The 22,152-nt window shown below is 48.4% G+C and overlaps 1 protein-coding gene across 1 annotated transcript in view; it reads right to left on the reverse strand.

The window, feature by feature from the left end:
- TAPT1 (transmembrane anterior posterior transformation 1) overlaps positions 1–20,150 on the reverse strand; it is a 59,989-nt gene extending 39,839 nt beyond the window's left edge. Inside the window, exons 1-2 of the mRNA XM_070372732.1 lie at positions 19,076–20,150; positions 5,876–6,006 (exon numbers count right to left, since the gene is read on the reverse strand). Of these exons, the coding sequence (XP_070228833.1) occupies positions 5,876–6,006; positions 19,076–19,868 (924 nt within the window). The 5' untranslated portion in view covers positions 19,869–20,150. The remainder of the gene's footprint in view (positions 1–5,875; positions 6,007–19,075) is intronic.
- Positions 20,151–22,152: the final 2,002 nt, after the last annotated feature.

The following is a 22,152-nucleotide window of genomic DNA, read 5'->3' on the forward strand; positions in this document are numbered from 1 at the left end:
AAGTTTCTCTTTCTGCAAAGGTTAGGTGGAAATACAGTAACAAGAACATTTTTTTAAAAATTAGTATGGCATTATATATTAAATAAACACAAAGGTAACCAATAAAAATAAGTTATATTACCACAAACGTCTCGACTGCCTCTCAACTCTCACGATAAATGCCTGAAGTGGGACCCCGTCCCCACATCAAATAAAGGCCTTAGGGACAGCAGAGTGAATTCACGCTGTTATGAGAGATATTTAAGCCTGGAATTAAACTGAAATCTAAGTCTGCTTTCCTCTATGCTCCACTTAGTCTTAAGTTGATACAAAAGAAATTGTGGTTTTGGACTGTGAATTTTAGATTATGACTACGCTCAAACACATCTTTATTAATCAAAATAGGAACCATTACAATCCACACATTTTTGCCAACAAAAATGTTTGTTTATTCCCGTAGAATAAACATCCATGCTTCAGGATTCAACGGACTCTTGGAAGCCATCTTCTGCCTCCTGCTGGCTATGGCCGTGTTCTCCCTACAAAAAGCTGTCAGAATGCTCGAGGAAGTGGTAGTCGGCTGGCGAGAGATCAGGTGACTATGGCGAACGAGGCAGAACTCTGCAGCCCAATTCGTTCAACTTCGGAAGCCTTGGTTTTGCAACGTGTGCTTGGGCACTGTCGTGCAGAAGAACTGGGCCCGCTGTGCTGACCAGTGCTGACCGCGGGCATGGCAGTTTTCAGCGCATCTCATTCATTTGCTGAGCACACTTCTCAGATATAGTGGTTTTGCCAGGATTCAGGAAGCTGGAGTGGATCAGACTGGCAGGAGACCACCAGTGTCCAAGACCATTTGTTTTTTGATGCAAGTTTGGTTTGGGGAAGTGCTTTGGAGCTTCTTCTTGGTCTAGCCACTGAGCTGGTCATCACTGGTTGTATAAAATCCACTTTTCGTCACACATCACAATCCGATCGAGAAACGGTTCGTTGTTGTTGAAGAGAATGAGAGAAGACGACACTTCAAAACGATTTTATTTTGATTTTTCAGTCAGCTCATGAAGCAGCCACTTACCGAGCTTTTTCACCTTTCCAATTTGCTTCAAATGCTGAATGAATGTAGAATGGTTGACAATGAGTTCTTTGGCAACTTCTTATGTAGCTGTAAGAAAATCTGCCTTGATAATTGCTCTCAATTGGTTGTTGCTAACTTCCAACGGGCAGCCACTAAGCCCGTCATCTCCAAGGTTCTCGCCTCCTTTCTAAAACTTCTTGAATTACCACTGCATTATATGTTCATTAGCAGTTCCTTGGCCAAATGCACTGCTGATGTTGTGAACTGTCTCTGCTGCTTTACGACCCACTTTGAATTTGAATAAAAATATTGCTCAAATTTGCTTTTTCTCTAATATCATTTTTATAGTCTTAAAATAAACGTAAAACAAACAGCAAGTAGTAAGTCATTAGGAAAAAAAAATAAATTGAGAAATGAGCCTTAAAATGGGGTATAACATAACCACATTTATATAAGAATGTACTCCAATATCAAAGAGCCAAAGCACAATTACTTTTGCACCAACCTAATAGAAGAAGAAACTTCTCTAAACTGAAAAAGATGATATTCTTTTGTATATTTTAAGCAGTAAAACACCTGAAGTATTGTTCTCAGAGACTAAATCGACATGTCCTAAATAGGCCTAAAACCAAAGCCTTTCTCGTGGGCAACAGGATTAGAACATAATGGCAACTGTGTGTGAGCGGTGTCCACTAAACTTTTCTCACGCTAATAACGTTTCAAACACGTACAAGTGAAACCGAAGTTTCCAAAAAAAAACAACAAAACAAAACACTTACCCTGAGTACAAGCAATGAATGCAATGTGATACTTTTTCTATTCTTCAATTAAACAGAATAAATCCTCATTGATTACAACTTAGTGCATGGGTTATCCCACCTACTAGTGGCCCTACAACAGACCACAGGTTGAAAAACACTGGTTTATACTGAAGCCCCATCAAGACCTGCAGAGATTTTCCCAGAAGACAACTTAGAACTCACAATGACAAATATGAAATGCTTACAAGTTTCTGTGAGAAATCCACCCAGAAACTTGCTTGTGATTTCAATGCTGCATGGATCATAAGAAACTGTGGAAAATTCTGAAAGAGATGGGAATCCCAGATCACTTGACCTGCCTCTTGAGAAATTTGTATGCAGGTCAGGAAGCAACAGCTAGAACAGGACATGGAACAACAGACTGGTTCCAAATAGGAAAAGGAGTACATCAAGGCTGTATATTGTCACCCTGCTTATTTAACTTATATACAGAGTACATCATGAGAAATGCTGGACTGGAAGAAGCACAAGCTGGAATCAAGATTGCCGGGAGAAATATTAATTACCTCAGATATGCAGATGACACCACCCTTATGGCAGAAAGTGAAGAGGAACTCAAAAGCCTCTTGATGAAAGTGAAAGTGGAGAGTGAAAAAGTTGGCTTAAAGCTCAACATTCAGAAAACGAAGATTATGGCATCTGGTTCCATCACTTCACGGGAAATAGATGGGGAAACAGTGGAAACAGTATCAGACTTTATTTTTCTGGGCTCCAAAATCACTGCAGATGGTGACTGCAGCCATGAAATTAAAAGATGCTTACTCCTTGGAAGGAAAGTTATGACCAACCTAGATAGCATATTCAAAAGCAGAAACATTACTTTGCCAACAAACGTTCGTCTAGTCAAGGCTATGGTTTTTTCTGTGGTCATGTATGGATGTGAGAGTTGGACTGTGAAGAAGGCTGAGTGCCGAAGAATTGATGCTTTTGAACTGTGGTGTTGGAGCAGACTCTTGAGAGTCCCTTGGACTGCAAGGAGATCCAACCAGTCCATTCTAAAGGAGATCAGTCCTGAGTGTTCTTTGGAAGGACTGATGCTAAAGCTGAAACTCCAGTACTTTGGCCACCTCATGCAAAGAACTGACTCACTGGAAAAGACTCTGACGCTGGGAGGGATTGGGGGCACGAGGAGAAGGGGACGACAGAGGATGAGATGGCTGGATGGCATCACTGACTCAATGGACGTGAGTCTGAGTGAACTCCGGGAGATGGTGATGGACAGGGAGGCCTGGCGTGCTGCGATTCATGGGGTCGCAAAGAGTCGGACACGACTGGCGACTGAACTGAACTGAACTGAATGAAGAAAAGAACTGTGGTGCTGGAGAAGACTCTTGAGAGTCCCTTACTATAAGGAGATCAAACCAGTCAATCCTAACAGAAATTATCCTTGAATATTCACTGGAAGGACTGATGCTAAAGTTGAAGGTCCAAAACTTTGGCCACTAATATGAAGAGACAACTCATTGGAAAAGACCCTGATGCTGGGAAAGACTGAAGGCAAAAGAAGGGGGTGGCAGAAGATGAGATAGTTGGATGGCATCACCGACACAATGGACACGAATTTGAGCAAACTCTGGGAGAGAGGAGGACAGAGGAGCCTGGCGTGTTGCAGTCCATGGGGTCGCAGAGAGTTGGACACAACTTAGTGACTGAACGACAACAGATGAGGAAAGAGAAGGATGGGGGTACTGAGCCTGCCTCTGACGAGGTGACAGTTATGGGGGTCCTGTCACTGTGAGTTATTTCTACCGCAGGTGGAGTGGTACAAGGGGTCAGAAGGACACCTCCTTAGTTGAAGTCCATAAAGTCTGCCTGTGGACAGTGGGCACGACCCTCTGGGCTCGCCCAGAGCAAAGAGGGAGGCCAGCAGCTCAGACAGGCGGTGGACGAGCATCCAGGCTGCAGAGAGAAGGCAGGCCCCCGGCAGGGTTAGCTGCAGCAGCTTTCCACTTCTAGCCCATGGCTGATCACGGCAGAAAAAAGCGAGCTTTGAAAAGCAGGTTCAGGTGTTTTAAGAAAGACACAAGAATTACTGTAAATAAAAAGCAGAAGAAATGTCACCTGCCAGGTTCCTCCTTAAAGCTACTCTAATACACAAAACAAGGGAGCCGCTGCCCTCGGGAGGAGGGCTGCACCGCCGCCCCCCACTCCGCACCACAAACACCTCCCTTACTTCCAGGCCTTGGCTCCAGCACAGAGCCCTAGAGAAAAGCAGTGACACGGGAACAGCCACGCGTGTTTGAGGACCCTGGCCAAAGGCACCAAACGTCTGCTGGTTCCTCCACTGTCTAACCTCACCCCAATACAGAACCCCCCAAAGCTCTCGCATGCCACCTGCCACCAAAAACCCAAGAAAACAAGGTCTGTCAACCCACCTCTTCACAAGCGACCCTCCTCCTTCTACCATACGGATGGATGGTTAGAAATAAACAAACCTCGGCCAAACTGCCCGTGCCCTCCCTTCTCACTGTCTACCGCTCCTCCTGTTGTTACAGCCCACGGAGAAAGCACACCAACTAAACCCTTCCATACCAACTCTAAGAGAAACTGTGATTCCAGGGAAGTGACTCGAACATCAAAAGTTCCGTTTCTAAAAATGTATGAAAACATGTTTTAGCATAGATAAAGCTGAATTATTGCTTAACTCTTTCCTTCTTATAAGAAACTTCCATGGATGTACAAGTTGGACCATAAAGAAAGCGGAGCGCTGAAGAACTGGTATTTTTGAACTGTAGTGTTGGAGAAGACTTGAGAGTCCCTTGGACTTCAAGGAGATCAAACCAGGCAATCCTAAAGGAAATCAGCACTGAATATTCACTGGAAGGACTGATGCTGAAGCTCCAATACTTTGGCCACCTGATGCGAACAACTCCTTAGAAAAGGCCCTGATACTGGGAAAGACTGAAGGCAGGAGGAGAAGGGGATGACAGAGGATGAGATGGTGGGTGGCATCACCGACTCGATGGACATGAGTTTGAGCAAGCTCTGGGAATTGGTGATGGACAGGGAAGCCTAGCAGCTGCAGCCCCTGGGGTTGCAAAGAATCAGACACAACTGAGCGACTGAACTGAACTGAAAGCTGAATTATCGCTTAACTCTTTCCTTCTTATAAGAAATTTCCAGATGGTTCAGACTCATCAACTCTGTGAATGCAGAGGAAAAGGGCAGCCTTGGCTTTGTATCTGATCAGTCCTGGTGGCCTAGGACACATCAAGGGAGCACGAAGACATCAAGGGAGCACCACACGGAAGGATCGGTGCTGTTGTTATGTGTTTATTCCCCACTGAAATGCTTTCTGTGTTGAAGGTGAAACAGACTATCTAATTTTCTTTGAAGAAACTGTCCTTTACATTTTTAAAAATGAGGGCTTTCTGAGAAACTGACACCTTAACAAAGGGGGAAATTAAATAATTTATATCGTGCTGAATGGGAAAAAAAAAAACTGATTCTAGGAAAAACAAACTGAAGAGAACTAGAAGGATAAGAAAAGAGTAATTCCTTGAAGAAAGTTATCTGGATGGGACAGAAATGGGAACTATTGCTTGTACTGTTTAGTTGCCAGGAGTGTCCAGCTCGTCTGTGGTCCCATGGACGGGGAGCCTGGTGGGCAAGGGCTCCTCGCTCTGCAGGATTCTCCAGCCAAGAAGACTCGGAGTGAGTACCTATTTCCTCCTCCAGGGGATCTTCCTGACCCAGGAATAAAACCCATGACTCCTGCATTGGAGGCAGATTCTTTACCACTGAGCCACCAGGGAGGACTCAAATGGGAATTCAGCAAGTTTAATAAATAGCGAAGTTACAGATCACTGGATCTGACACTGAAAAATGCACTTTTTAAAGACTCTCCCTATCTGGGAATTCCTATTCCACCTAATTATTCATGATCACATTATTCCCAATATTTAAAAAATTCCACTCAAGCGGTTCAAATTGTTTTTAATAGAATTAACATGTTGACATAATTTTCAAAATGATGGCAAGTAATTAAAAAAAATAACAGTACCTTTTCCAATTCCCTTGGTATTCGCATACACGTGTACACTCTTTCTCTTCTTTCTGTATACTTGGCCTCATTATGTTCAAGGAAGTACCCTCTGGTTAGTTCAGCGCTGAGGAACCTGAATAGTGAAAGCTCTACAAGAAAAAAAAAGACAAAACAAAAAGAACAGCATTTATCAAGCGACTTCCAAGGCTAGCTGGCGCCCCAGGTAACACAGACGTAAAACAAGGTTATAAAACAAAGTATCTACGTTTCGGTGCCCAGAACTGAACTACACATAAGCCATCAGCGGAGAGTGAGAAAACTGCTGTTTTTGTGTGATATAAACCGAAAATGTCAGGGGAATATACCAGGGGCCATTGCTATAAGCCAGAATATAAGTCAGAAGTTCTCTGAGAGTCTAGTGAGGGGTCTTAGGTGATAGAGGGCCTGGGCTGACGCAGAGTAGAAGGCAGGGGAAAAGATACTAACAGAGACACACGCACACACACACACACAGAGTGGGTACCAAGTGCACACAAAACGGAGACACACACACGCACACACACACAAGCTGAGTCACCCGAGAGGCACTCCTCCAGTCCAGGAGTGAGCTGGGCGGAAGAACACACTCGACACTGGAACAAATCCTTCCTTCTTCTTTAGCCTCAGAGATGCTGCCAGTGTCTAAATAACACCATTTCCCCAGGTGAAGGCTTCCCAACACGATGGTAACTGTGAGTCACACAAGACAGAACCTCAACCCCATCTGAAGACCGCACTCCCCGTGGACCTGTCCACCTGTTTTCCGTTCCTCTGATGCAAATTCACCCTCCGTTGTCTCATCTCAGCTGAGCAAAGAAAGGCTGGAGGAGGCTGAACGCTTTCCACTGGGCTGTATCTGGCAGACCTGGGATGGCAAGTAAGGTTGTTACCTGATCCTAATGTTTCCACCGTGTGGGCCATGCTTCCCGGCAGCCCACCACCTGGTCGACCTCTTGGCCCCCGGCCTCAGATCCTCCCTTCCTCCTTCACTCTCTAGGAGGCTGTCCTCTCTTCCCGGACTCAGGACACCAAGGGCTGCAAAGCGTCCTCTCTGCTCTGAGCTGGCCTCTTGCTCCTTCCCCAAACCCCATGTTGGTGTTCCCTCCCACAGATGACAAAGCAGGAAGGTCGATTTCACTCACAAGCGTCCTCCTGCGGAGTTCTGTCTTATATGACGCTAGGATTTAAAGGCTGCGGGGGTGGGGAAGTGTACAGTCCTAAACACTCTGGAAGAGTCTCTAGGAAGACTCAGAAGTGGACTTACTACCTCCCAGTGGGCCTAAAACAGCTGACTTCCTCCAGCACTGGGACAGACAGCGAGTTCCTTGAACATCAGGTGAAGTGGCTTGCTTATGTGCAGAAGTCAGAGTCCCACCCACCCCCAAATTACAGATTTCTTTAAATACAAGATTCATAATCGACTTGGAGAGTCAGTGGTACCATGAAAGCCACCTGGAGACTGAAAGAGGTGGAGAACCCGACCAGGGCCTACTGCAGCTGGGCAGAGAGGCAGGTCAGGCTGCACAGTGACCGCGGGCATGGTGCTCTCAGGACACCTCGGCTGAAGCCACGGACACAAGGTGTGGGCTCCGCCGTGTGCGCCTCAAGGCAACCGCATCCGGACGGAGTGACACTTCTGGCTCGGAACTTTCTAACACGTTGGTGGCTGGCTAGATCCAGCACAAGATCTACGGCCTGAAGGAGAGGGGAAAAAAGAGTGTTTTGTGCTGTAAACAAGGACAGCTAAAACCGAAGAGAAAGACCAAACAGTTAAGACTTGAACACAGTTCGGTTTTCCAACTGGACAGAAGAGAGACGCTTTCATTAGTGAATATCTATAAATATCAATTCTTTCAAGTGAATGAATGCTGGGAAGCAACGGGACATTCAGGAAGCAGAAGAAACTGCGCTGGCACAAACTGGCACTGACGCCAGCGAGCAGGGTCACGAGCCCCGAAGGGCGCATCACCAGACTCCCTGGTCTTCCTCCACCTGATCCTGAAGGGCTTGCGGGTTTGGTTGGGTGCTCTTGCTTCTTATGGGCTTTCCAGGTGGCAAGGGGTCAGGAATCTGCCTGTTAATGCAGGTAGACGCCAGAGACAAGGGTTCGATCCCTGGGTGGGGAAGATCCCCTGGAGGAGGGCATGGCAACCCGCTCCTGTCCTCTTGCCTGGAGAATCCCATGGACAGACGAGCCCGGCGGGCCACAGCCCGTGGGGCCGCAAAGAGTCAAATATGACTGAGGACTTCACACACACGCACACACATGCAACACAGCAGGGCCACAGTAAAATTCCGGCCACCCTGTAAGGCCATATTGTTTCATGTGTCACCAGGTGTCTTTTCTTCATTCTTCTTATCTTTCTTCCCTACACATTCTCTCCTGGGGCGGTCTAAGGTCAAAACCATCACCTCAATCCTGACGCTGCCATAGCTTCCGGTTTTGACTCCTGAGCCTGGACTACTTCCCACTGCCTGTGGGCAATTCCACCTAGAATTTCCAAAGGCACCTTTAGCCGGCAAACTGCAATCCACCCTTCCCCCATTAATCCCCACTACTGCAGCCCCATCGTTAGTTCCGGGCTCACCAGTGACAAGGCTCCAGGCCGGCAGCTGGGGGCCGATTCTGACCATTTCCCCCCGCCCCTTTCCAAGCCCTGATGACTCCTCCTCAAAACGTTTATAAACTTGCCCTCTTGTTCCGAACTCCGTCTGCATGTGGTCCTCCCGGCTCTCTCCAGGTTACTGTGGAGGCTGACCAGCGCCCGCCTTCCGCTCCTCGCTCCCCTAGGCCCCACCTGGCCTGGCGCGGGTCGGCACACACACAGGCTGGCGGCAGAAACCCTCCGGGGCTCGTGGCACCTCCAAGCGAGGTCAACACCCTGGCAGAGGGGACAGCAGAGCCCTGCCAACTCAGCCCAGTTTATCTTTCTTTCCCGCCGCGCAGCATGCCTGCCTCCCCTGAACGTCAAGGTCGCTGTTCTCTAGTTACAACACGTCTCACCGCGGGCAAACGCTGTGTGTAGGCTCCCTCTGTCCACTCATGTGAGCACACAGGTGAGCCTCTATGGGCGAGGGACGCGCGGAGTCACCTGCTCCAGGAAGACTCCCCGGGTTTTCCCCTGGAGCCCGGGTACACACACACTCCTCCGGTGTTCTTTCCCTCTGCATCCTCGGGACACAGCGCTAAAGAGGGCTCAGCCGATGCTCCCTGAACGAATGAGTGGCTCAGAGGAGAGGAAGGCAGTCACAGAGGAGGGTGTGGTGGAGAGCAAGAATCGGAAATAAGAGGCGGCGGAAGCAGAGCGCGGCAGCTTCTCGAGCACAGTGCCCGGGACTGGGGCAGGTGTGTTCTGAGATGCGGGCGCTCTCAGCAGGGAAGAGCTCTGGAGCATCTGGTCAGTGAGCATCCAAAGGACGGTCCCCGACAGGCACCTGCACTCCGCCCCAGGGGCACAGCCAGTAAGGGCCCCGGCACATCGTCCACATACAGTAAGGGCAGGGAAGGGAGCTGGGGGGCGTGAGCTAGTATCTCGGTGTGTGAAGGATTAGATAAACAGGCTGTCACACGAGTGTATCTTTTGAAAAGCAAATTAAACCGAAAGGCTGGGATGAGCTGTCCGTGTGGTGAGGCCGCTCAAGACGGCTGTCCTCTTGCTCTCTGTCCATCGGCTGACCGACCAGGGCCTGCCTCACTGTGTCCCTGGCGCAGGGCTGAACTTCCAGCAGAGCTGCCCCCGGCCCTAGTCTGTACTGGTCAAACGGCGGGGAGGGGCGTGGCCCTCGGCTGGTTTCCCTGGTAACCAAAGAGCTCCCCCCCACCTTCTCCCTGGAAGCCCCCCTCCCCCACCCTCATCCCTTTCAAACCACAGAGGTCTCTCTGTTGCCGAGTCCCGGCTCTTCCTTCGGTCCTGAACCTGGGCAAGCTCAGGCCAGGTGGGCCCGCGGGCTGCAGCCCGACCCTGTACCTTGCTTATTTAGAAAGTCATCCTCCGGGCCGGTGTCCTCCCTGGGCCCACAGAAGACGGAGCCTCCTCCACAGCGAGGGTTTTGCCCTGGTCCAGAGGAGGGCACAGGGAGAGCCGTCAGATGAGGGCGGATCCGCGCCGGTTCTGTCCCCACTGGTCCTGGGACCCTGCTCCACCCACATATCTCAACGTCACAGAAGAGGGAAACCGAGGTTTGGAGCGGTTTTACAACACCTGTCACCTGCTTGTCATTCACAAAGGATGTTCCAGCGACTGTGTATGAAAGGGTGTGAAGACCGCAAATCATGACACGCTGTCTGGAACTACTTACTGGTAACTTCACATGGTCACAGCACTAGCCAATCCGCGTTTGGTGGTCACCTAACCTTTACTGCTACGGCTGCAACCCTGTTTCCAAGGATAAAAGGGAACATGTCTAACAAGCACATTTAACGAAATGTATAACCTAAGGAACTTTCCTTAAACGAGTTTTAAAAAATTATAAAATATAAACCTATGAGGGTGTTTTAACTCTATTATAAATGTGAAGAAGTACTGTATCAGGATTCTACCTCTAGAAATGCAAGAATTTCAGTTGTAAATACCAATTTTGATTCTCCAATGGAAATTTTAACAGTAAACACAAGCATTAAAGGATAAAACATGTTTTGAGTACACAGTTCTCATAACCACGAGACAGGCTTTATCATCATGCCCATTTTATAGATGAAGAAACTGAGGCACAGAGAAGTGAAGGAGGCCTCCAAGGTCACAGAAGAAGCGTACAGTACAGCCAGCATTTAAATCAAGCAGTCCATCCCTAAAGCCTGTACCTTCTGGCACTAGATCATTCTATCATTGTCTTTAGTGCTTTTGTAAACAGGCCACTGTGTTCTGGAAAACTGGGAACCACCCCCCGACCCCATCTCTGTGCTCCCAGCACCCTGGGTTTACTTCTGTGATGTTACACTGTTTACTAAGCAGCTCCCTTGCCAGCCCTTAAACTTTCTGAAACCAAGCACCATGTATCCGGATCTTCCCCAAGTCCAGCCCCGAATGAGTTGAGTCTAAGGGTAAGGTTTACCTATCATTAACACCATACTAGTGGGTTGGAGCAAAAAAGGCAATGGCAACCCACTCCAGTGTTCTTGCCTGGAGAATCCCAGGGATGGGGGAGCCTGGTGGGCTGCTGTCTATGGAGTCGCACAGAGTCGGACATGACTGAAGTGACAGCAGCAGCAGCAGCAATGGGTTGGAGAACAGTTTTAAAAGAAACATTAAAGCAATACTAACAAAAGAACCAAGCTTCATGGGTGAGACAGATGGAAAGCTTTCTTACCTCCTCCTCCCCACACTCCTCCCTGTCCACCACACCCCTCCACCCCGCCACACTCCTGAAGGACTGGCCCTGCTTAAGGAATTAGGGTCCTCTGCTTCTCTGGTGGCTCAGACCTGCCTGCAATGCAGGAGACCTGGGTTCAATCCCTGGAGTGGGACGATCCCCTGGAGAAAGGAATGGCCACACACTCCAGCATTCTTGCCTGGAGAATTCCATGGACAGGGGAGCCTGGCACAGAGTCAGACACAACTGAGGGACTAACACAAATGTAACACCTGACTGAGGTGGCTTACAAAGGTGCTGCACACAGTACTTCATCAAACCCTCACCACAACTCTGAGAGCTAAAGGCACAGTTGACAGTGTTCACGTTTTTCAAATCAAGAATCTGAGGCTCATAGAGCTTCAGAGACTTGTCCAAAGTCACTGAAAAGCTAAGAGGCAAGTTGGGAATAGAACCCAGCACCAAAGAATTGATGCGGTGCTGGAGAAGACTCTACATAGAGTCCCTTGGACAGCAAGGAGATCAAACTAGTCAATCCTAAAGGAAATCCACCCTGAATATTCATTGGAAGGACTGATGCTGAAGCTCCAATACTTTGGCCAACTGATTCAACAAGCTGATTCATTGGCAAAGACCCTGATGCTGGAAAGACTGAAGGCAAAAGGAGAAGCAGACAGCAGAGGATGAGACAGTTAAGATAGTATCACCGACTCGATGGACATGAATGTGAGCAAACTCCAGGAGATGGTGAAGGACAGGGAACCATGGCGTGCTGCAGTCCCTGGAGCTGCAAACAGCTGGACACGGCTGAGCGACTGCACACACACACTCTCCCCCTGGATCGTAATTACCATCCATCTCTCTGACGATCCTTCTAGAGAAGACGACCGAGCCCTGGCCTGGCTTCCATCTCCCAGGAGGAGCCTCTGATCCGCACTGCAGAAGGGGCTTCTGCTGCCCTGTGGCCCGAGCTCCTCAGGTACAATGCGGCAGTCCCGCTGCCGTCTGGTCCCCACCCCGCCGCCCCCACAACCTTTTCCTGGTCACGGATACATTCTTGAATATACCTTCTACTTCTGTTCTGGAACCTTCCGCTCTGCAGCATAGCTGTGTTTCAGTGTTTCTGTTTGTTACTGCTATTGTTTTAAACACTGTTTTCTCCATTATACGGATGTACCTGAACTCACTTGTCCTGCAATTCTGGCAGGCTGCCTGGCTAATTATTCAGGAAGATGGCTACTGCTCTTTGACCTCTGGCTGCCACTCTTCAAGAACTCAGCTGGTTCAGTGGACCAGAGCTCGCATGGACAGAGGAGCTGGCGGGCGGCAGTCCACAGGGGCGCAAAGAGCTGGACACGACTCGGGAACTGAGCACACACACAACGGGACCTGCGCTTTCTCCGTGCTGCGGCGGGGCTTCACGCCTTCTTAGCAAGAGTGACTTTCATTTGTTATGTCAAACATCTGTCTTTCTAGTGTAAGTGCAAATTATTTTCCAAAATAAAATAACCCAATTGTTTTCTCAATACCATTTGAGCTTTTCAGATGTCAACCAATTTTAGCTCATTTATCCAGTTCTCACCAACAAGAAATATTATTCAGTAAAATAGAAGTATTTCACTATTTAATAGAAATAGGAGCTTCTACATTTGAATAAGTGAGCCTTGCCAGTCATGAACATTTAACACTGGGAAAATAATATCAACCATAAACCTGAATCAGTTAGCCCAGATTGTTTTAATGAGTATGCATCTACTGCAGAGTTGCTTGTGATCCACTACCCTAAATTGACAAAGACCACAGTATGAATGGCTTCTTCCTCATACCTGAACAGAGACATGTTATGATTAATTATCTTCTGAGAGACAAATAAGAACTCAGGATAAAAAGTATTAATTTGAAGTAATGAGTAATCATAAATATATTTACATGTTCAGTAATATGTCCAAATATATCTTTCTTAAAATAGCATGGACCATTAAAAAATTGGAAAGTAATACTGGTTAACTGCTAGGACAATACTATGAAACATGCAAATCTCCATGATCTTAAATAATGTGATCCTTAATAGGCTTTACTAAAGTTACACTAAGATATTAGTTACAAGTTTATTACACAAATACAAAGGCATACCCTTGTACAAGGCCAACTAGGAATCAATGATAGCAATCTTGCTTTCCTAACTCAAATATGGTCAGGAAGCAACAGTTAGAACTGGACATGGAACAACAGACTGGTTCCAAATAGGAAAAGGAGTTCGTCAAGGCTGTATATTGTCATCCTGTTTATTTAACTTATATGCAGAGTACATCATGAGAAACGCTGGACTGGAAGAAACACAAGCTGGAATCAAGATTGCCGGGAGAAATATCAATTACCTCAGATACGCAGATGACACCACCCTTATGGCAGAAAGTGAAGAGGAACTCAAAAGCTTCTTGATGAAAGTGAAAGTGGAGAGTGACAAAGTGGGCTTAAAGCTCAACATTCAGAAAACAAAGATCATGGCATCCGGTCCCACCACTTCATGGGAAATAGATGGGGAAACAGTGGAAACAGTGTCAGACTTTATTTTTCTGGGCTCCAAAATCACTGCAGATGGTGACTGCAGCCATGAAATTAAAAGACACTTACTCCTTGGAAGGAAAGTTATGACTAACCTACATAGCATGTTCAAAAGCAGAGACATTACTTTGCCAACAAAGGTTCGTCTAGTCAAGGCTATGGTTTTTTCTGTGGTCATGTATGGATGTGAGAGTTGGACTGTGAAGAAGGCTGAGTGCCGAAGAATTGCTGCTTTTGAACTGTGGTGTTGGAGAAGACTCTTGAGAGTCCCTTGGACTGCAAGGAGATGCAACCAGTCCATTCTGAAGGAGATCAGCCCTGGGATTTCTCTGGAAGGAATGATGCTAAAGCTGAAACTCCAGTACTTTGGCCAGCTCATGCGAAGAGTTGACTCATTGGAAAAGACTCTGATGCTGGGAGGGATTGGGGGCAGGAGGAGAAGGGGACGACAGAGGATGAGATGGCTGGATGGCATCACTGACTCAATGGACGTGAGTCTGAGTGAATTCCGGGAGTTGGTGATGGACAGGGAGGCCTGGCGTGCTGCGATTCATGGGGTTGCAGAGTCGGACACGACTGAGCGACCGATCTGATCTGATCTGAAGCTGTCAAAGCTCTCAATCTACTTATAAATAACCTCTTTTGGGAAGTAAACAACAGAAAAGATATTCATAAATTTTTAGATGGAAAAACAGATACAAAAAGAGTGGTGACTTTTTCCAAGGTTACAAGGTTACAAAGAACTAAATATGGGAACAGAGTATCATTAACTTGACAGTCAATGATATAGTCTTTTCAAAGACCTCTTTCACGCAAACATTCCCCAAGATGGGCTGCAAATGAGCTTCTAGGACTGAATTTCGGAGGGCAAACCAGATGGAAGCTTAACATCTTTAAAAAGGTCAAGATATTGACCTGGGCAAAGATCATATCATTGCTTTTTAGTTTGCAAGTACTAGTTAAATAAAGCAGGTGAGAATTTTAAAAGAAAAGCAATCATTTGTCAGAAGAAAAGAAGCTAATTTTACATTATCTGTATCAGAGTTGTGGTCACTCCAGGTAATTTCTTAGGCAGTTTTACAACTGCCTAAGGATCAGTTCAGGGATCAAACCCCCGCCTTTGGCAGTGAAGGCGTAGAGTCCTAAAACCACTGGATCACTTTGTAGATGAGAAATTGATTTACTTTAGGGCATAATTTTCCAAATCACAGGCTTTAATCATCCATCAGGATAACTCTCGGGCCACAAGGATAACTATGCAACATATTTGTAGAGGATCAGTTCAGTTCAGTCGCTCAGTCGTGTCCGACTCAGGACTGGTTAAATGAAAATGTATTTTAACATATTAAATTTTCAGTTACACAACAGGACAGACATGGTGAATCTGAACCTTAGTCCCAGACGAAATCTTTTGTGGGAGCTGCTAAAAAGGCGTCAGTTGGTTTTTCTGGGCTTTAGTTTTCCTTGCTCTGTCCACTCTCTCATGGAGGTAAGCAAGAGGTCTAAAATGCAAAGAAAGTGAAGAGGAGCAAACGTGGTGGTAACAAGTTTAAGTTCCAGAAGTGAAGAGTCGCCATGGGAAAGGAACGAAATGGGCCCCATGGCACCGGGGCCATTTACAGTCAGAAACCTGGCTGTTCACCCATACCCTACTCCAAGTTCTTTTGTTTTATAAGCAACACCTGCTCCTACACATATTCCAATACCTGCATTACATAGTCACTGCTTCATCTTCACCAGTAGCTGCTGTGTTTATTCTACACCAGGTCTTCTATTGTTAAGTCTCCAGTTATTAGAGCCAACTTAAATACTTCGGATACTAAACCACTGCGTGGTGGAGTTATGAAACAGAGCCAAGTAGATTAGGCAAGCACAGAGTCTACAAAGCAATTCAACCACCGAAATAAGCCAAGAATGGATTGCCCAACGCTTGGTCCAAAGTTGACTCGCTGGACCTAGATTCCTAAACGGGAACATGGTTATACAGAAACTCTACCACTTAGAACTTCTGCAGAGCAGTGAGGTGGGGAACAAACAGGGACACATAGCAACATGTGCTTTTTTTTGGCAGGGTGGAGGGGTGGGGGAGTGCTGGTGAGGCGGGTGGGAACCTCCTGGCTGGCAGGATCTTAGTTCCCTGCTCAGGGATCAAACCCACGCCTTTGGCAGTGAAGGCGTAGAGTCCTGAAACCACTGGATCACTAGGAAGTATCAGCAATATGTACTTATTATCTGGTCTTATAGCAAAAAGGACAATAGAAGTTGGTCATATTTTGTTTTAATTTTTAAATTTATTTTTATTGCAGTAAAATATACATAAATGTTACCATTTTAACTATTCTTAAGTGTACACATTAATACATATTTTTTAAGAAGAAGAAAAAAAGAAGAGATGAATCTGCAGTTTGTGATGACGAATACATCCAGAGTTCAAGACGGGGGACCATGTGAGGCAAGGCGGGTTAAATACACAGCGACCGTCATGAGAGAGAACGAAACTGGGAGTGAGGCGTGAACTAGGCATTTCTAACCATGGTACAGTTTAAGTACCAGACCTGAGAAAAGTCTCAGCCCACCACCAGGCTACTCACGACTCAGAGGGAATTCAGTGAATGAAATGATTACAAGAGTTTGAGGGAGAAAAACAAAGCTGACCCTTGATGTAGCTGTATATATACCAACTAACGTACTTATGCATTCTACAAACACATACATAAACACGGACAAGTACAAAATAAAACTAGGAACCTCAAACACTATGTTCTGAATTATTTTCCTTGGACTGATAGGGTGTGGCTAATTACCTAATCTGTATATTCATTTACAGGATCTTGGATGGTTAGGACAGGCCAACAAACATCTAATTTATACAAGTCCTACATTCCTTGGGAGAAATGATAAAGGAGACTTTGGAACTAACTGATGCTTTAGGCCACCAAGACACTAAAATTCTGACTTTCAAAAGGCAAGACAAAGGTTGCCCTGAATTGGCAGGAAAGGAGGGAAGACCAGAGTATCAGAGGCAGCGCGGGAATATAAAAAATGGACAGAGCAACACCTTTAGTGCAAGCATCCAGTCTTGGGAGACATCTGACTCAGGAAGAAATGCTGCTCACAGGACCCTAGGTGGTGCCACTCTAAGGCCCTCTGGCCCAGGGCAGCCCCTAGGGAAGAATTTTCTAAATTCTGGACGGGAGAGGAAGGAAAGGATGCTGAGCAGCGGAAGGGAGCGATGCTGGAGGGTCAGGGTGAATGCACTGGGCACTCGAGCGGGCCACGGCCTTTCAGAATGACTGCAAGGCTTCGAATCTCCAGTGAGGAGAGTCTGACCAGAACAGCATCAGTGTTAGGGAGTGGGTTCCGGCAGTGGCGAGAGCTGTGTGCCTACTAGAGAGGGACAGACACCTGGGAGAGAGGACAAGGGGCCCACGTGGAGGCCAAGACAGAACAACGCTGGCTGGTGACTCCTGCTGAGATCTCCTGGGACCCTCACCTAAGTCCTGATCCTCAAGGGCTGCCACACACATCTCACCTCCACTGAACGGATGGAACTGGGGAAACACTTAACTACCCCAACAACCAGAGCCGGAAGTGTGTCCCTGATAACGACTTGCCGCAACTCTGGGTTGAAAGTCCAGCTTCGAACATGTTAAGTAAACCACCCTCAGCAACCCATGATGAGGAAGAATGCATGGGCGGCATGAAGTCTGTAGAAGTCCACGGTCACAGGTATCCAGAGGGATGTTGGGCACGGCTACGGAAATGGTGCTAAGGGTCCCAGCATCTGTGCTCATCAAAAGGCTCCTGACAACTTCATTTTTTGTGCGTGCAAGCAACATTTATAATGTTGGATTTCCTGAAACTCATAAATATTTCAAAAAATTACAATGAAACCTGGCCACATTGCTCTCTATTTGCACCAGAGTGCTTTTAATTTTCAAGTCCAAGTAAGTAAACAGACAGCTGAGAGATTTAATCCTTTGTCTTACTCAGATCTGACCAATTCAGAAAGTAAACACTCTCCCAAGCAAAAGTTTAAAGTGACAACTTAATCAAACAGAGTTGAGAATTTTTAAGTGGTCCCATTGAGAAAGACAAAACAAGGCACAGTCTGTACTTAATTTTTCAAAGATAAAGATCTCTACAAAAGCTAACCTATGTCTAGCTCTGATAATTAGCAAATCAATCACCATCTCACTTGATCAGACCAAGTTAGCACTAAAGGACTTTCAAGTCTTCCATACACAAGTACAGCCAATGATGCAGTAAGCCTTAGGACTTAAACATTTATTAGCACGAACTGCAGGAATAACGGCTAATGCAGCTCCTACTGTGGAGCTGAAACAATTTGTAGTTGGAAGAAATTCAAAGGGAGTTATGGCTCCACTGATTTTCAAAACTCAGAATTACGCAGGAATTAAAATGCTACGATCACTCTACATTCACTGAAACATACATCTCAATGTCTTCCCTTCTTTCGAGCCCCATAACAGAACTGCAGTATGAATACAAAGGCAACTTTTAAAAACTTTCTGAACACAAGAATAAAATCCTACAGCCGAAAGAAACAATACTAAAACAACAGGCTTAAAAACCGGTCATTGAAAGGAGGATTCGCAAGTGCTGCCTTTTCTTTTTTTTTTTTTTTAAAGTGGCTGAAGTTTCGGTTTAGGAAAAGTTCACAGGTAACATGTGCAGGAGTGCTAAATATTTATACCCTGGGCAGAAGAGCTGAAACTTCGCTGTCATTACCACCGCGTTATCTGCGGCAGAAGAACACATTATTTAGAGAGCAAGTTAACAGGTTCGGATGACTCAAGTTCGCTGAAAACAGAACAGAAGTCACCTTGGCACACAGATAATGAAATCCAGCCTCGCGCTGCTCAGTTTTGAGCTCCTCGAGCCGGGGGTCGGGGGTGAGATGCTCGCCAACGTTATCGAGGCGGGAGGACACCCCAGGCGCTCTGTTTCGTTTGTTTGTTTTAAAGAAAGACCTTCCAGAAGCAGCAGGAAAAGGGAGCGGGGACGAACGCCCCCGGCCGCTGCCCCCCTCTCTCTGTCTCTCGGACGCACCTGGCCGGGCGGGCGTTTTATCGCCCGGGGGCCTCGGCGCTGCCGGCGGCCCCGCCCGAGGAGCCTGTCAGCGGCCGCGGCGCCTCGGGAGCCGCGCCGGCTCCGCGCGCGCCCAGCCAAGCCCCGGCCGCCCCCGGACTCGCGGCCGGAGTCCCGCGCGGCGCCTCTCGCCGCCCTTCGCCGCCGCGGCCGCGGCCTAGCGCCGCCCGCCTCCCCGCCCGCCCTCCTCACCTGCGCGGCTGCGGCGCCGCTCCCGCCGCCGGTCGCTCTCGTAGAAGCCCAGCGTCTCCGTGTGCTGAGGCGCCGGCGGGGGCCCGTGGCCGCCGCCGCCCAGCTGCTCCGCCTCAGCGCGGCCATCCCGCTCGGCGCCGTCCGCGCCGCCTTCTCTCGGGGCGGCCGCGTCGCCGACGCCCGCCATGTTCCGAGCACAGCAAACCGTCCCCACCGCCTCCCTCCAGGCGCCGGCCCGGCCTCCGCCTCCGGCCGGCCCCCTTCCCGCCTCGCCCCGCCCCTCAGCGGAGCCCGGGCCGCCGCCGCCGCCGCCGCCATCCGCGGCCCGCCGGCCGGCGCGCGCCATTGGCGTCAGCGGCGCGTGAGAGGAGGCGGCCGCCGCCGCCGCCGCCACGGCCGCCGCCATCTTCTTCCTGCCGTCCCCGTGCCGCGCGCTGCTTTCCCGCGCCGCGCCGGGCTCCATGCCGCCGGGCCGCGCGGCCGGGGAGAGCGAGCGCCACCGGGGCTCGGGTCGGGGCCCCGGCGGGAGCAAGCCGAGCGCGGCGGCGGCGGCCGGAGGGTCGGCCGAGGAGCCCCGGAGCGGCGGCCGCTGCTGCTGCGCCCGCTGCCCGCCGTCTGCGAGGTGGCCGGCTGCTCGCCCGGGGCCCCTTTTGCAGGCTCGGTGCCCGGAGTGCGCCGGCGCCGCCGCCCGCCCGGTCTTGGCACCGCTGGCACGGCCGCGGCGCTGCGGCCCGGCCTCCAGATGATCCCCGACCCCCGCGGGTCGGCTCCTCGGGCTCCCGCTCTTCTGCATTGTTAGGCTCGCCCGTCAGCATCCCGGGCCTCTGGGCTTTTGTTGTTGTTGTTGTTGACAGTTTCCAAAGCACTTGGGCCAGAAGGTGCCCTGGAGATGCTGCCCAACAGGTGGGGGTGCGGAGCGGGGAGGGCACGGGCCCAGGGACTCCGCCCGAGGAGCCGGGTGCTGTCTACGTTTTTGCGTTTGTTTTTTTCCGCGCCCGCGGACCTCCTAAGGCCGCCTGTCGGCGTTAGGGTTAGGATGCGGCTCTCGGCCGCCCTCGCTCATCCACCGGGGCGCCCCCTCTTTACTTGGGGTGACCGCCATAGGCAGCTCGGGCGTGTGTGACTCCGCAGCGAGCGGGGTGTCCAGCCGCCGCCGCTGGGAGTCAGGATGCTCCAGACTCTGGGAAGGGGCCGGCCGCTCCGTTTATGGGCGTGGGGGGTTTTGTGGCCGGTCAGTTTCTTGTCTGCCAACTAAAACCTGTGCCCCTGGGGGTTCCCTTTTGATTAAGGAAAACTGGAATTCTTCGCTTAAGGTTAAGTTGTCTGGAAGTTCCCTAGACCTCAACTGGAGAGCTAGATAGATAAATAGAAAAGTGAAGTCACTTAAGCCGTGTCCGACTCTTTGTGACCCCACGGACTACTGTAGGCCGCCGGGCTCCTCTGTCCATGGGATTCTCCAGGCAAGCATACTGGAGTGGGTTGCCATGCTCTTCTCCAGGGAATCTTCCCCACCCAGGGATTGAACCCGGGTCTCCTGCATTGCAGCCAGACGCTTTACCGTCTGAACCCCCAGGGAAGCTCTGATAGATACAAGCGGGTTGTGAACAGAGCAAAAATCGACCTCGTGGTGGTTCATCAGAGACCTTGAGGGTTCTGTTGTCGCCAGCGGGTACCCACCTGGTTGCAGACTCAGAGTGGGCTGTTCTGGGCTCCATGCAGAGAGGACAGCTGCCTCACAGATTTAAGAGCAGGTCGAGGGGTAGGGGGTGAGGGACCTAGCTGGACCAGGAAGACCCGGTAGATGGGAACTGGCCCTCGGGCGCCAGTGAAAGGAGGAACTGATGTCTTTGGAACATCCTTATCCTTCAGAAAACGGAACTGTTGGGAGAATTACATTTCTAAACATCCCTGTGACCACGAAATTCTCTTGTTTTGGTTACATCTGTCAAAACTGAGTTAAATTAGTCAAAAACAAGTGCTCTGGTCAAATCTTCAGATTTATTTTGAAAATCAAAAGGTACTGAAAACTGTGTGGCCTCTGAGATTCCTTAAGGCTCGAATTCTGTTATTCTCTGATTTTTGATAGAGTAAAACCATCCTGTTCTATTATTTACCGATTGTCCAGGAGGAAGGAAGCTTTTACTGCTTGTTGCTGTCAGTTCCCAATTCCTGTCTCACCAGGTTTACTGGCTGATGGTCCCTGCTTTTAACTCCACAGGAACTGGAAGGGAAAGAATTGTAAAGTCTGTTTCCTAAGGCAGCCAGTTGTAGGAATGGATTTCTCTCTTGTTCTGTAAGGGCCTGAAGAAGACCAGTTGTTCTAAAGGCCGTCTTTGTCCTTTAAAATAGTCAGCAAAGGGAGGGAGTCCTGTGTCCAGGTCAGGTGTGAAGGTGTTTCAGCAGAGGAACTAACCAGAAGCAGGAAAGCTGAAACTCTGATAACTTTTCACCAAGTGGATCTTTTTACTGGCGCTACATTATTTTCTCTGATGTTTTATGAAATTGCACCGTTTCAAACAAACCCATCTTGAAGTGGAACATGATAAAAAGCATTTTTGAGGGACTTCTGTGGTGGTTGTGCTTCCAACGCAAGGGGCTTGCATTCAATCCCTGATCTGGGAAATAAGATCCCACATGCTACTCAGCATGGCCAAAAAGGAAATACAAAGCATTTTTGAAATGAACATTAACTTTTTCAGTTAACACTATTCTTTCCTTGTCTAGGTATTGATAATTAGTCAAATATCTTATTGTACGTGAAAAGTTTATTTGTGTTCATTCAACCCATTGTCAGAATTTCAGAATCCAGGAAAAGGGTATTGTCAAATATGTATTGTGTATTATCAAAAAGGCAAGTTACACATAATCTTAAATAGTTATAGAGCATAGAAAATCAACAGTTCTCTGAGAACAATAAATAGAACTTAAAATACAATGTTTTCTTTATCAGTTGCAGAACAAAAGGTATACGCTTAGATTTATAATGCTACTGTTAGGAAATAATAGGAGTAGTTCAAAAAGACATGATAACCCTCACCATTTAAGACACATCAAGAAGCATTTTGAGTTAAGGTATA

The sequence above is a fragment of the Bos mutus genome, chromosome 6 (genome assembly GCF_027580195.1).
Source record: "Bos mutus isolate GX-2022 chromosome 6, NWIPB_WYAK_1.1, whole genome shotgun sequence".
Taxonomy (NCBI): Eukaryota; Metazoa; Chordata; class Mammalia; order Artiodactyla; family Bovidae; genus Bos; species Bos mutus.